Here is a 16,276-nt window from a genome sequence, read left to right as displayed (position 1 = left end):
TTTTACAATGCAGGCTTTATCCAGTCAGTGTTGTCTGTAAAGTTTTCATGTTCTCATGATCTTGTCCCTCTGTCCTAGAGTCTTTTCTCTCCCTTTTATTCAGACATTTAATGATTCAGCTGAGGAAAGCATGAAACATTTTTCTACAAATAGTTTTCCCCCCCAATAAGTTACTTGTACACTGCAATTTCAAAATATTTGTTTGTCCAAATTTGTTTTAATGTACAAAAAGTTTTCTCTTTCTTTCTTTTCAGTCAGTAGTGTAACTAAACTTGGAACAAATTAATCACAAATGGCCCTGACCACTAGCATTTTTTTCAGTTCATAAAATGTACAGACCTGAAGTAGATTAAATGTGATTTGGAATTGCTTTCAAATCTCACAGTTCATTAATATTTGTAACGTGGAAGGCATGACAACAGAGTTGAGGATCCAAATGCAGGCAAGGTCAAAACGGCAAGGTCAAACACCAGCAAACCGGTACAATCCAGTGCGAGACAAATGAGTAATCCAATAAACAGTCCAACGTCAAAAAACAAGAGGGCAAGGCAAGGAAACATGAAGACTAGTGCTGTGTCCAAATTCAGGGTCTACATCCTTCGGAGGACGCATTTGAAGGATGTTACGTCACAGCGCCGCGACGAAGGCTGTCCAAATTCGTAGGATCCTTCAAATGCGGCCCACAAATGCTTCCTCCTTTTCCCCGAATTCGAAGGATGGGTGTGATGGATCCTTTCGCGTCCTACCTATCCCATAATTCTTTTCGGCAGGACGAAGCGAGCGGTAGCGGAGTGGGGGAGGAGTATTATTTTCGATGTTTTTTAAAAACTGGCTTTTCAAAAATATATATTTTCAGTGGTTTTCTAGTTAGGCATTTTGTTTTAGCGTTAAGCATTTTTTGTTACATGTGTACGTGTATATGTAAAAAAAAAAACGTTTACTTTTGTAAACTAGCTTCTTCCTTACTGCCTGTGTGCATACACACAGCTTATTTGTTAGTGATTGAAGCTGTTTTAACGCTTCTAAGGACGAAAGAGCAGACAGAAGTGTTTATAAAGCTCCGGGGAGAGAACGATGAGCTCTTCACCGGCGTCTTGCTTGGCGCTGTCACGGTTGCTAGGCGACAGGATATGAGCAACGGTTAAGGGAGGGAACTGAAAGAAGGGTAGGCTGTCCAAATTCACAAACACCGACTTCCGGTTTTTGCGGTCGTCGGAGGACCCATCCTCCTTCAACCGGGTAGGAAGGATCCTAAGGAGGATGCAGACCCTGAATTTGGACACTATCTAGGACAGGATACAGCCTAAACAATAATCAGCAACGTGTGTGTGGATGAGGGCAACCTTTATAGTGTCCCTGATGGGAAACAGGTGTGGTGTGTTAATGGGTTCCTAGGCAGGGGTTATGGGAAACGGACTCCGGAGAAAACAAAGAAGAGACCCACAATCGTGACAATCATATTTCTTCAAATGTCTATTTAATCTTATTGCTTTAGAGTGTGATGATCGGTAGATACACTCTAAAAACTGCTGGGATGAAAACAACCCAATTTGGGATATTTTGGCAACCCAGCGCTGGGTCAAAAAGGGATGAACCCAGCTGGGTTATTTTAACCCAACCAGTTGGGTTATTATGTGTAACTTGCTTTTTTATGGTTTAAATTTCCTACATTGCAGGGTTTCAAAAACCAGAGTGAGTTTTTTTTTTTTTTATCACTGTATTTCAGAAGGAAAACTACTGTATTTAGAAAATGTTCGATTTAATTTCGCATGTGCTTGAAAAGGCAGCTTTTGTGAGCACAGCGCCGCTTTGCAGCCATTACCGGAGAAACCCTTACCTCTCACGCTCTTAGCGCCTGCTGGCAGAAAATGAACTTGCGGAGTGCCGCAAACCAATTGAGTGAAAGGATGTGGGAAACACTGCACTACTAGAGCTAGGCATTAAACATACAAATCTTGTTCATTTTAAATATCACTTTCACACACAAATAATTATTATCAAAAGGAAAAATTTATTAAAAACAAGAGAAAAGTAAAAAAAAGTAACATGAAAGAAAAAATGCAGAAAAGGATGGCATTAACAGTTAAAGAGTTCATAAAGCATTGAACATTTGTTGAATATAACTTAAGATCAAATTGGATTTTGTTCAATTTGATATATTGTATAAAAATATACGAAATCACTATTATACAATAAATGTACAATTAGTTAGGTTCTTTACCAGCTATTCTAGCATCACAGGACACAAATAAACCACAACATTAACATTGATATTATAACATTTAACAGACGTGTGTGTGAAAGAATGTGAGCATGTGTATGAATGACAGAGTGTAAACCCTTCTACTAAACAACACAGAAATTGTTTTTACAAGTGATGCACTTACAGTTTGTTTCATAGTCCATGAATACAGATCATGCATCACTGTCAACTTTCATGATCTCTTTAGCATATTTGATGTAGTCATGAAGAAGCGCCATCAGCACATGTGACATCTTTTACATCATCCAGGGCAGCGTCCTCTTTTAAAACCACTGCTGCATCAGTTTAGGGGAAAGGACATTCCCTTCTTTGACCAGCATTCATCCCAGTCACCACCTGCTCTTCATCAGAGGCCTAAAAAGAGAAACACTTTTGAAAAAAAATTGTCATTTTTTGTTCTTGTTAATAAACAGAACTGCTTGCGTCTTGCGGAAGAACATTGTAGCCGTATCTACTTCTCTCTATTTATGTCTATGAAGAATCATAAAGGTACTGGGTTACTCCGCCGCGGTGTCCCCGAAGCAATCTAAAATAGTCTGAATATAAACGCTTATTATAGGTGTACCCTAGTGATTCAGGACAGGCTAAAAACACGGTTTGGAAAATGGATTCATGGTGTACTCACTTATTATATACAGTTTGTAAATTTTGAACACATAAAAAAGTTACGGACCGCAGCTCTGATTGGTTGTTTCTTACCGGGAGCGATGTATTCCTGCAAATGGCAATAGGACCACTCTCCAAATCAGACAACTCCAAAGTTGGTTTGAGTTCTGCAATCAACACAGACATCAATGGTTTTAATGAAATGAGCACATAATCACACTGTTGTTGCATCAAAATGTGAAGTAAACCGACAGGAGACAACAGAAACATTTATTTTCTAAAGATAACTTAAATAAAATCTCAAAAGAATGATGATCTCCCATGTCTCTGACTTTTAACATCTACAAAAACAAAGAAACAAACATTGTTTTACTCTTAGTAAAAAAAAAAAACAACAACAACTGATAACATGAAATTATGAAGTTTACTTGCCTTAAATGATCTTTCCCTCTCTTCCAAAGAAGCTGAGAAAACCTCCACCTCACACAAGAAGACTTATATCCCCTTAACTCCAGTTAGTTTGAGTTCTGCAAAGAAGGACATCAATGGTTTCAATAAAATATGAACACATAAATCACACTGTTGTTGCATAAAAATGTGAATTAAACAGGCAGGACACAACAGAAACATTAATTTTCTAAAAAAAATAACTCACATCAGTCTCATAAGAATGAAGTTATCTTGTCTCTGGATTCAACATCTACAAAAACCAACATTATTTTAGTCTTAGTAAAAAATAAAGATAACTTGATGGAATTCTGACGTTTACTCGCATTAAACAGTCTGTCCCTCTCTTCAGAAAAAGCTGAGAATCAATCAATCAATCAATCACCTTTATTTATATAGTGCTTTAAACAAAATACATTGCGTCAAAGCACTGAACAACATTCATTTGGAAAACAGTCTCAATAATGCAAAATGATAGTTAAAGGCAGTTCATCATTGAATTCAGTTATGTCATCTCTGTTCAGTTGAAATAGTGTCTGTTTTTATTTGCAATCAAGTCAATGATATCGCTGTAGATGAAGTGACCCCAACTAAGCAAGCCAGAGGCGACAGCGGCAAGGAACCGAAACTCCATCGGTGACAGAATGGAGAAAAAAACCTTTGAGAAACCAGGCTCAGTTGGGGGGTCAGTTCTCCTCTGACCAGACGCAAACCAATAGTTCAATTCCAGGCTGCAGCAAAGTCAGATTGTGCAGAAGAATCATCCGTTTCCTGTGGTCTTGTCCTGGTGCTCCTCTGAGACAAGGTCTTTACAGGGGATCTGTATCTGGGGCTCTAGTTGTCCTGGTCTCCGCTGTCTTTCAGGGCAGTAGAGGTCCTTTCTAGGTGCTGATCCACCATCTGGTCTGGATACGTACTGGATCCGGGTGACTGCAGTGACCCTCTGATCTGGACACAGACTGGATCTCGTGGCCACGGTCACCTCGGAACAAGAGAGAAACAGACAAATATTAGCGTAGATGCCATTCTTCTAATGATGTAGAAAGTACGGTGTTATGTGAAGTGTTTCCGGTTCCGGTTTACCTAATTAATGCAGCCTAAAAATCCTTTAACGGATTTGGATATTAAAAGCATATTAGTATGTTATGTGTATGCCAGGTTAAAGAGATGGGTCTTTAATCTAGATTTAAACTGCAAGAGTGTGTCTGCCTCCCGAACAATGTTAGGTAGGTTATTCCAGAGTTTAGGCGCCAAATAGGAAAAGGATCTGCCGCCTGCAGTTGATTTTGATATTCTAGGTATTATCAAATTGCCTGAGTTTTGAGAACGTAGCGGACGTAGAGGAGTATAATGTAAAAGGAGCTCATTCAAATACTGAGGTGCTAAACCATTCAGGGCTTTATAAGTAATAAGCAATATTTTAAAATCTATACGATGTTTGATAGGGAGCCAGTGCAGTGTGGACAGGACCGGGCTAATATGGTCATACTTCCTGGTTCTAGTAAGAACTCTTGCTGCTGCATTTTGGACTAGCTGTAGTTTGTTTACCAAGCGTGCAGAACAACCACCCAATAAAGCATTACAATAGTCTAACCTTGAAGTCATAAATGCATGGATTAACATTTCTGCATTTGACATTGAGAGCATAGGCCGTAATTTAGATATATTTTTGAGATGGAAAAATGCAGTTTTACAAATGCTAGAAACGTGGCTTTCTAAGGAAAGATTGCGATCAAGTAGCACACCTAGGTTCCTAACTGATGACGAAGAATTGACAGAGCAACCATCAAGTCTTAGACAGTGTTCTAGTTTATTATAAGCAGAGTTTTTAAGCCCTATGATTAACACCTCTGTTTTTTCTGAATTTAGCAGTAAGAAATTACTCGTCATCCAATTTTTTATATCGACTATGCATTCCATTAGTTTTTCAAATTGGTGTGTTTCACCAGGCTGCGAGGAAATATAGAGCTGCGTATCATCAGCATAACAGTGAAAACTAACACCATGTTTCCTGATGATATCTCCCAAGGGTAACATATAAAGCGTGAAGAGTAGCGGCCCTAGTACTGAGCCTTGAGGTACTCCATACTGCACTTGTGATCGATATGATACATCTTCATTCACTGCTACGAACTGATGGCGGTCATATAAGTACAATTTAAACCATGCTAATGCACTTCCACTGATGCCAACAAAGTGTTCAAGTCTATGCAAAAGAATGTTGTGGTCAATTGTGTCAAACGCAGCACTAAGATCCAATAAAACTAATAGAGAGATACACCCACGATCAGATGATAAGAGCAGATCATTTGTAACTCTAAGGAGAGCAGTCTCAGTACTATGATACGGTCTAAATCCTGACTGGAAATCCTCACATATACCATTATTCTCTAAGAAGGAATATAATTGTGAGGATACCACCTTTTCTAGTATCTTGGACAGAAAAGGGAGATTCGAGATTGGTCTATAATTAACAAGTTCTCTGGGGTCAAGTTGTGGCTTTTTTATGAGAGGCTTAATAACAGCCAGTTTGAAGGTTTTGGGGACATATCCTAATGACAATGAGGAATTAATAATAGTCAGAAGAGGACCTATGACTTCTGGAAGCACCTCTTTTAGGAGCTTAGATGGTATAGGGTCTAACATACATGTTGTTGGTTTAGATGATTTAACAAGTTTATACAATTCTTCCTCTCCTATAGTAGAGAATGAGTGGAACTGTTCCTCAGGGGGTCTATAGTGCACTGTCTGATATGATACGGTAGCTGACGGCTGAATGGTTGCAATTTTATCTCTAATAGTATCGATTTTAGAAGTAAAGTAGTTCATAAAGTCATTACTGTTGTGGTGTTGGGAAATGTCAACACTTGTTGAGGCTTTATTTTTCGTTAATTTAGCCACTGTATTGAATAAATACCTGGGGTTATGTTTGTTTTCTTCTAAAAGAGAAGAAAAGTAATCACATCTAGCAGTTTTTAATGCTTTTCTATAGGATATGCTACTTTCCCGCCAAGCAATACGAAATACTTCTAGTTTTGTTTTCCTCCAGCTGCGCTCCATTTTTCGGGCTGCTCTCTTTAGGGTGCGAGTATGCTCATTATACCATGGTGTCAAACTGTTTTCCTTAACCTTCCTTAAGCGTAAAGGAGCAAATGTATTTAAAGTACTAGAAAAGAGAGAGTCCATAGTTTCTGTTACATCATCAAGTTGTTCTGAGGTTTTGGATATGCTAAGGAATTCGGATACATCAGGAAGATAACTTAAAAAGCAGTCTTTTGTGGTAGAAGTGATGGTTCTTCGATACTTGTAACAAGAAGTAGAATTTACAATTTTGGCTATATGAAGTTTACACAGAACTAAATAATGATCTGAGATATCATCACTTGGCTGAATAATTTCAACACTATCAGCATCAATTCCATGTGACAGTATTAAATCTAGAGTATGATTTCGACAATGAGTAGGTCCTGAAACATGTTGTCTAACACCAATAGAGTTCAGAATGTCTATAAATGCTGATCCCAATGCATCTTTTTCATTATCGACATGGATATTAAAATCACCAACTATTAAGACTTTATCTGCAGCCAGAACTAACTCGGATGTAAAATCACCAAACTCTTTAATAAAGTCTGTATGGTGCCCTGGTGGCCTGTATACAGTAGCCAGTACAAACATAACAGGGGATTTATCATTAACATTGGTTTCTCTGGATAATGTTATATGAAGCACCATTACTTCAAACGAGTTATACTTGAAGCCTGCCCTCTGAGAAATCCTGTAAACGTTGTTATAAATTGAAGCAACTCCTCCCCCTTTGCCTTTTAGACGCGGCTCGTGTTTATAACAATAATCTTGGGGGGTGGACTCATTTAAAATAATGTAATCATCAGGTTTTAGCCAAGTTTCTGTCAAACAGAGCACATCTATATTATGATCAGTTATCATATTATTTACAAAAAGTGTTTGTAGAAATGGATCTGATATTCAATAAGCAAATCTTTATCATTTGTTTATCCATATTGCATTTGTTTTTTATTTGTTGAACCTCAATTAAATTGTTAACCTTAACTTGGTTTGGACGTTTTTTGTATTTTCTAGTTCGGGGAACAGACACAGTCTCTATAGTGTGATATCTAGGTGAAAGAGTCTCTATGTGCTGAGAATTAACTGACCTCTGTGACGGGAGGCAGCTAGCAGACGGTCGGTTTAGCCAGTCTGTCTGCTTCCTGACCTGGGCCCCAGTTAGTCAAGTATAAACACTAAGACTGTGCCATATTTCTACACAGAAGAGCAGCACCACCCCAGGAGGGATGAAGACCATCTCTTTTAAACAGGTCAGGTCTGCCCCAAAAGCTCGTCCAATTGTCTATGAAACCTATGTTATTCTGTGGGCACCACTTAGACATCCAGCCATTGAGTGATGACAATCTGCTATGCATCTCGTCACCACGGTAAGCAGGGAGGGGACCAGAGCATATTACAGTGTCTGACATCATGCTTGCAAGTTCACACACCTCTTTAAAGTTATTTTTAGTGATCTCCGACTGGCGAAGTCGAACATCATTAGCGCCGGCATGAATAACAATCTTACTGTATTTACGCTTAGCATTAGCCAGCACTTTTAAATTTGCCAAGATGTCAGGCGCTCTGGCTCCCGGTAAACATTTGACTATGGTGGCTGGTGTCTCTATATTCACGTTCCGTACAATAGAATCACCAATAACTAGAGCACTTTCATCAGGTTTCTCAGTGGGTGCATCACTGAGTGGGGAGAACCTGTTTAATGTTTTGATCGGAACAGAAGAGCGGTGTTTTGACCCACGACTACGCTGCCTCACCGTCACCCAGTTGCCCTGCTGCAGGGGCTCTGCTGGAACCGGACAATGTACAGGAATCCCTGAGCTAGACGCATCCAAAGCCATATCTAGAGCCCTAAAATTCTTACTGTCCTAAATTAAAGTTCGGATGCGTGTCTCTAATTCTGAAATCTTCTCTGTCAGCCTAACTATTTCCCTGCATTTATCACATGTGAATCCCTAATCAGCGACAGAGATAGATAAACTGTACATGTGGCAAGATGTGCAAATAACAATTGTAGGAGAAGCCATTACTCACCGTGCTTGATGAAATATTCTTACTGCGGTTGTTTGATAAACTTGTGGAAAACTGCAGCGTGAGAGAGGAGAGGAGAGGAGAAAAGAAAACGCTAATGACAAGCTAACGAGTGCTAACGCTTTGCAGGTGTACTGCAGTCACGGAGTGAACGATCAAAGTTAATCTGATAAGATTGATCGATAATATCAGAAATATGGTGTGAATTAAGTTATATTTTACAATATAAAAAACAAACAAACAGACAGTGATAGTAAGAAAGATTATAGAGAAAAAAATATAAAATAAAAACAGCTACACAGAGCTATGATTAGCTACAGAAGGCCAACAGGAAGTAGAGAAAACACTGTCCAACAGCGACACCAACAGGATAGCTTGCTTGTCAGATTATCGGGAGAACACCTCCTCCTCCCCAAACAGTGTGTGACTCTCACACAAACAGCTTCTGTGCTAGTCTTTACTACACAATGCCGTTTCCATTCGGAGATAACGTACATTCAGTTTAACCGCGATCAATAAGACAGCAAATTAACATGAGTGTAACCATAACCATAACCCTGCTGGAAAAACCAGCATAGACCAGCATAATTTCCATGCTGGTCTATGCTGGTTTATGCTGGTCTATGCTGGTTTGGTGCTGGTTTAGCTGGTGGACCAGCAAGACAATGCTGGTTTAGCAGCATGGTCTTGCTGGTGATGCTGGTCTAGCAGCATGGTCTTGCTGGTGATGCTGGTCTAGCAGCATGGTCTTGCTGGTGATGCTGGTCAACCAGCAAGGTCTCATTAATGATGCTGGTCTAGCAGCATGATCTTGCTGGTGATGCTGGTCTAGCAGCAAGGTCTTGTTGGTGATGCTGGTCAACCAGCAAGGACTCATTAATGATGCTGGTCTAGCAGCATGATCTTGCTGGTGATGCTGGTCTACCAGCATGATCTTGCTGGTGATGCTGGTCCAGCAGCTTTACTTTAGCTCATTATTTTTTTACACATTTATGCAGCCAGTACTTACACGTTCCATTTAATAAGTTACTTGTTTAAATTACTGAAAAAGAAGTTTAATAGAAATTAGGTTAGCAATGTCAAGAAGTTCTTTAATGTGTTCTGACAAGAGAATTTATCTTTAGCCCAACGTTTGATTTAACCTGCTTGTCAGAGCAACATAGCAGAACTAGGTGGATATACTAGGTGGATATACTATAAGTAGCTAGATACCACCTAAAATTATATATATATATATATATATATATATATATTTTTTTTTTTTTTTTTTTTTTTTTTTTTTTTTTTTTTCTGATCATGACATACAGTATGTCCGTCTATTATAGGTTAGAGGAGCATGAGAAACTCAGAGCAGAAATTGAAGGAGAGAATAAAGAACTACGTTCTCTAAACATGCAATTGCAGCAACAATTGCTGAAGGCACTGAAATCCTCATCAACAGCAAAGTACAGTGGTAAGAAGGACAGCACCCCCCTCCATTTAAACCAGCTAATAAGATACAAATGAAAAGAATTGCATTGGGATTGGGGAAGAGTATAAGTTATTGGAGTACTTGCAGCTGTGATCTTTGAGGGTTTATAAAGTATATTCGTTGTTGTCAAGTTTTCCATCATCTGTCATATTTGTGATATGTTCGTTTTCTTTCTAACTGTCAAAGATCCAGGAACTCCAAGCCCAAAGGAGACCTTACAAAGTAAGGATATACATGTGTGTGTGTATATATATATATATATATATATATATATATATATATATATATATATATATATATATATATATATATATATATATATATATTACTCACAGTCACAGATAATCTGAAATCTATCATGGTCCATATTTACCAAACTATAGGCCCTGATGCAAAAGAAAAATATGTATATTGAGTACATTGACATTATTTTGTATATAGTTGCAGAGTCTGGCTGTTTGAATGAGGTGGAACCATCTGTATCTTCAAAAGGAGATGAGGTACAGCATTGCCCTCCCCTTACAAAAAAGAAGTATACTACAAGTTAATTTTATAAAGTATACTTAAGTAATGTTTAAGTATATTTTTGAGAAGTACATTAAATGTAGACTGAAAGTATACTTTCTCATTTTTATTTTAAAAGTATACAAATGGAACACTTGAATAAACATATTTTTCATAAGGGTCATCATCTGTGTGCATGGATTAATAAAAGAACCCCCAACTGCAGTACACTTAAAGTTTTAATAAATTTTGTATGCTTTGTACAATGTAATACCTTTATTTATTTTGTTTTTAATTTTGTCAGATTCACTTGGGGGGAGATGTTCGAGTGCGTAGAGAGGCCTGGTCAAGGATTCAAAACAGCACGCGGGATTCCTTATTTGTGAAGGAGTTGGCAGTGGCAATCTGGGGCACTAAGACTCTGGGGGAAAGAAGTCTCACAGGGAAGGAATGCCCCACAACCAAAACCAGCAGGCAGCCTTTAACCCCCCAGAAACTTCAGACATTAAAAGGTAGCAGTAGCCACAAGGTCTTTGTGGGATGCCAAGTACTGGGTTATGGAGTAATACATTTTTATTTGTTCTGGTGCGACACAAGCATCATTATTTATCAATTCATTTCCTTTCAGTCTGCTACAAGGAGTGGCTTTACTAAAAGAATGTGGAGGAGACAGAGTTACAGGCCAGATGGGTAAAGGCTGGACGGTTCATCACAGAAAAAATTATGGACATTAACAGACTAAAAAAAAAAACTTTAAAATGTGAGTATGAGGTTCCATTTGTGCCAAAAATGAGTCGACTGCTTTGTGCTTTGTACTACAGATTTGTCCTCGTCAACAGTAACCTGTTAACAGTTGCCTACTTTTTCTGATAAATTAGTATACATTATGTTGATGTGTATGCTCTCTGTTTATGTCATTTTGTTCTGTCATCTTCACTGTATTGATCCTACTTTTTCAGCGAAATTACTAAATGCTGATGTGTATGTTCTTTATGTCGATTTGTTCTGTCTTCCTCAGTGTCATCTTAACTGTCATCTTGTTCTGTCATCTTAACTGTCGTCTCTCTTTCATCTTGTTCTGTCGTCTTGTTCTGTTGACTCTCTTTCATCTTGTTCTGTCATCTTAACTATCGTCTCTCTTTCATCTTGTTCTGTCGTCTTGTTCTGTCGTCTCTTTCTGTCGTCTTGTTTTGTCATCTTAACTGTTGTCTCTTTGTGTCGTCTTGAAAAGAGACCACTGTTAAGATGACAGAACAAGACGACAGAAACAGACAACAGTTAAGATGACAGAAAAAGACGACAGCACGAGACGACAGAACAAGATGACAGAAAGAGACGACAGTTAAGATGACAGAACAAGACGACAGTTAAGATGACACTGAGGACAACAGAACAAATCGACATAAAGAACATATACTTCAACTTTTAGTAATTTACCTGAAAAAGAAGTGTCAATACAGTAAGGATGACAGAACAAAACGACATAAAGAGAAAGCATACACATCAACACATACTAATTTATCATTTTTGGCACAAATTAAACCCCATAGTGAGCACTTAATTAAGATCATTTGTTGTTAATGTGTTTTATTGTAATTTGTTTGTTGAGCCAGATGAGTTTTGTTTTTTGTTAAATAATTTTTATTATTGTATTAATGTATTAATGTGTACTTGTTATTATTAAATGAACTTGTTACATGTATTACTGTAAGCTTGTATTTTCATGATTTTCATCATACCAAAATTCAATGTAGCTGTCCAGCATTCCACCCCAGTGAACAGACTAGCATCCTTAAAATCTATTACTATTGACCAGCATGTTTTCCAATGTGTGTAACCAGCATCCAATGTTGGTGCTGGTGTGACCAGCATGGGATGCATTTAATAAATGCATACAGCAAGCATACCAGCACATCAGCATCCCATGCTGGTCACCAGCATACCAGCATCCCAAGCTGGTCACCATCAAACCAGCATCCCACGCTGGTCACCGGCAAACCAGCATCCCATGCTGGTCACCGGCAAACCAGCATCCCATGCTGGTCACCGGCAAACCAGCATCCCATGCTGGTCACAGGCAAACCAGCGTCCCATGCTGGTCACAGGCAAACCAGCGTCCCATGCTGGTCACCGGCAAACCAGCGTCCCATGGTGGTCACAGGCAAACCAGCGTCCCATGCTGTTCACCGGCAAACCAGCGTCCCATGCTGGTCACAGGCAAACCAGCATCCCATGCTGGTCACCGGCAAACCAGCATCCCATGCTGGTCACCGGCATACCAGCATCCCATGCTGGTCACCGGCATACCAGCACCAAAACACAACATATGCTGGTCTAGCTGGTATGACCAGCTATGCTTGTCTGTGCTGGTTTTTCCAGCAGGGAACCGTCTATTGACACCTCAAAAAGTGCAGATAATGTAAAATCTTATGTAAATATGACATAAGACATTCACGAACGTTATATTAAAAGTACCTCTTCCCTTTAGTAACGTTAAATGAGGCCGTTAAGACGTCTGTGTCTGAGGGGAAAACCGCGTCCGTTTTTTATTACACTCTAAAAATGGCTGGGTTAAAAATAACCCAATTGGCAACCCAGCGCTGGGTAAATATTGGACAGAACACGTGCTGGGTTAAAGTAACCCAGCATGCTGGTTTACACATTTTAACCCAGCATGCTGGGTTATTTAGAAAACCCAAGTTAGAGTCATTTTTACCATTTGTGGGTTTGCATTTTTATGATTCTGGGTTATTCTTGCTGGGTTATTCTCATAATTTCATTTTTGCTTAACAAAGCAATCATGGATTAATAAATAATGAAGAATACAGGTTTTTTAGACTGTTAAAAATAATTTTAATGCATTCTGACATTCAAAAATTTGTACCAATGACAAACAATATGGAATTTTCCCTTTTTTTTGTTTCCAGCAAATGCAAAATAATAAAATAAAATTTGCAGAATTACAGGTGCAATAAATAAGAAAATTATTTCTGAATGGTCTAGCTGTTTAACTATTACATTTTGACATGTTTAGCTATTTAAATACACAGTGAAATGACACTGACAATTAACATTCTTTAAATTTAAATGTAAAATCATTTAAAGATGTCCTTAAATGTATATGAAGCATATAGAGACTCCTATGTAGGTAGATGTGCACTGCTTAGGGTAGTGCAACATATAGTTCACCCAAAAATGAAAATTCTGTCATTTATTACTCAACTTCATGACTTTACAAACCCGTAAGACCTTCGTTCATCTTCCGAACATAAGATATTTTCGATGATATTCGAGAGCTATCAGACCAGGGTGAATAATTAGTTACAATTTTCATTTTTTAGGTGAACTATTGTCAAACACTTAAGCTCTGAAGCAAAGATCTACACTTGAGAGCAGTATACTCTGTTATAGAGCCTGTCAACGGAAGGACAATTTTCAAAAGGAATTGCAAATTATATTTTCAATTGAGTTTTCCACTTGTGACACATTGTGACATAATCCAAACACATTGCAAATCTTGAACAAAAACACTTTCAAAAACACTGAACTAAAATTACTGTTTCAGTTTTCACGAATGCACAGTGACTGCCAGATTTCAAATGGAAAAGCAAAGTCCATTTGCTGCTGTATTTTCCATGTATTATGAGTAATAAGCCTGTCATATTGATCAAATACTGCATCATAGCAGCTTTACAATATTAAATAGGAAAATAGTGTGTAATAATGCGAAGGGATAACAGTAAAAACTCTCAGTTTTCAGTTAAAGTCAGTTCATCATTGATTCAGTGATGTATCGTCCCTCTGTGCAATCAAGTCGATGATATCGCTTGATCTTAATGGTCCCCAACTAAGGAAAACCAAGGAACCGAAACTCCATCGGTGACAGAATGGAGAAAAAAACCTTGGGAGAAACCAGGCTCAGTTGGGGGTCAGTTCTCCTCTGACCAGACGAAACCAGTAGTTAAATTCCAGGCTGCAGCAAAGTCAAATTGTGCAGAAGAATCATCTGTTTCCTGTGGTCTTATCCTGGTGGTCCTCTGAGACAAGGTCTCTACAGGGGATCTGTATCTGGGGCTCTAGTTGTCCTGTTCTCCGCTGTCTTTCAGGGCAGTAGAGGTCCTTTCTAGGTGCTGATCCACCATCTGGTCTGGACGTACTGGATCCGGGTGACTGCAGTGACCCTCTGATCTGGATACAGACTGGATCTGGTGGCTACGGTGACCTCGGAATAAGAGAGAAACAGACTAATATTAGCGTAGATGTACATGAGGTGTTACTAATTACCATGTCTGTTTTTTTCACTGTGTCGCACATGTTACCTGCCAAAACTCAAATGGAATCGCAATTACTTTAACATCTAAATTTCCAATGCCTCACATTGAAAGCTGTCAATTTTTGTCAGAGTTGGGACCATACTATGGAGAGTGTTTGTATTGGGAGGTGATGTCACTCAAAGACAATTGCGCCAAAATACTTTGAACAATGGAGGTTAAGGCACTACTTAAGGCATCTGCCGCTCCAAGAGATGCGTGTTAAAGAACAGAGGATCTCCCTATATTCTTGGCACCATACACAATAAATAATTCTGTAATTTTTACCCCAAATGCAGCTACTATCCCCTGCTAACAGTTAGAGCCACATGGTACTATTGGTCAATATTCACCATTAACCAAATGCTTTTCACCTGAGGAATAAAATGTAGGGTAAGATGCAAATAGGTAAATAAGAGTAGAACTGCAATGTTGTTTCATCAGAGTGCAAACAGTGAGAGATTTGGGGTAAAATCTACAGAATATATCCCAATAAAAAAACACGCCCCATAGTATAGTCCCACGCTTGACACAAATTGACAGTTTTCTGTGTAAGGCATCTGAAATTCAAATGCTTTTCAATTGCGTTTGGACTATGTCACATTGTATGCGTCCACATGTGGAAAAATGCAATTAAATATACAATTTGCAATTCCTTTTGAAAATTGTCCAGAATATCCTTACCTGTCCATTGATAATGATCAATGCCTGAGAGATCTGCTGGCATTTTTAAATCGCCACAACAATTGGATGGGGTTTTGTGGACTCTGCTCAGTTAAGGAATTCCATGTTTGTTCCAACCTTTAAAATAAAGTAAAAAATAAAATAAAAAATTGTTTTAATAAGTTTTTCAGTTCAATTAACTGTGTGAAGTTAATCATGAAATTTACCCATCATGATTATTTGTTAAATTCACCTATGAGTTGGTCTACAGAAGCAGAATATGATATAGTGATTGGCTGAAAGGTGTGCTTTCAAACTGTCTAATCAATGGGATGTTCCAGTCATTATAAATCACAGTTTTATGTTAATATGCTGGGCTGGCTATTAGAGTTGGGGTACTCGAACTTGGACTCGGACTCGAGTCCAATTTTGAATGAACTCGGACTTGTCACGCACTCGGGTGAATTTGTACTCGGACTTGACACGGACTTGAACATTTTGGACTCGGAAAATATTCAGAGTACAGTCGAGTCCGCTTCATGTGTAACAATAAAACCAGCATAAATTTGAGATGATAAATTAATGAATGTCTCCCCTTCTGTCATTTTACTGCACCACACCGGCAGGCAGCAGTGGCATATCATCTCATGCTTGCAGACGAAACACACGCATCACTCACTGGATATCAATGTGGATTTAGTGATGGGAAGTTCTATTCTTTTCAGCGAACCGGTTCTTTCGTATGGTTTGACATTATGGCGTCAAGTCTATCAAACATTCAAATATATAAAGTCACTAATCATAACTTCAGTCAGTTAAAAACCTCATAATCATGAAAAGTTTACAATTAAGTTTTGCAACAACACACCCAAATACAGTAACAGCAATAATGTGCAT

The 16,276-nt window shown here is 38.5% G+C and overlaps 1 protein-coding gene across 1 annotated transcript; it reads left to right on the top strand.

The window, feature by feature from the left end:
- Positions 1 to 9,761: 9,761 nt before the first annotated feature.
- On the top strand, positions 9,762 to 11,348 carry LOC113098288 (BEN domain-containing protein 5-like). Its single transcript, XM_026263304.1, has 5 exons — positions 9,762 to 9,884; positions 10,089 to 10,124; positions 10,344 to 10,402; positions 10,711 to 10,918; positions 11,035 to 11,348. The coding sequence occupies exons 1-5, from the start codon at positions 9,824 to 9,826 to the stop codon at positions 11,058 to 11,060; spliced, it is 390 nt and encodes a 129-aa protein (XP_026119089.1). The 5' UTR covers positions 9,762 to 9,823; the 3' UTR covers positions 11,061 to 11,348.
- The last annotated feature ends 4,928 nt before the right edge of the window (positions 11,349 to 16,276 follow it).

This window comes from Carassius auratus, unplaced genomic scaffold (genome assembly GCF_003368295.1).
Source record: "Carassius auratus strain Wakin unplaced genomic scaffold, ASM336829v1 scaf_tig00216503, whole genome shotgun sequence".
NCBI lineage: Eukaryota > Metazoa > Chordata > Actinopteri > Cypriniformes > Cyprinidae > Carassius > Carassius auratus.
Note: the sequence above shows the minus strand (reverse complement) of the source record. Positions and strands in the feature narration are given on the sequence as shown.

What these genes read in the sequence shown, in the direction of transcription:
- LOC113098288 (XM_026263304.1), top strand. Translation starts at nt 9,824, where the DNA reads ATGCAATTGCAGCAACAATTGCTGAAGGCACTGAAATCCTCATCAACA. An exon ending in ATCAACAGCAAAGTACAGTG is followed by an intron (nt 9,885 to 10,088) that starts GTAAGAAGGACA and finishes TAACTGTCAAAG; the next exon opens with ATCCAGGAACTCCAAGCCCA. An exon ending in GAAACTTCAGACATTAAAAG is followed by an intron (nt 10,919 to 11,034) that starts GTAGCAGTAGCC and finishes ATTTCCTTTCAG; the next exon opens with TCTGCTACAAGGAGTGGCTT.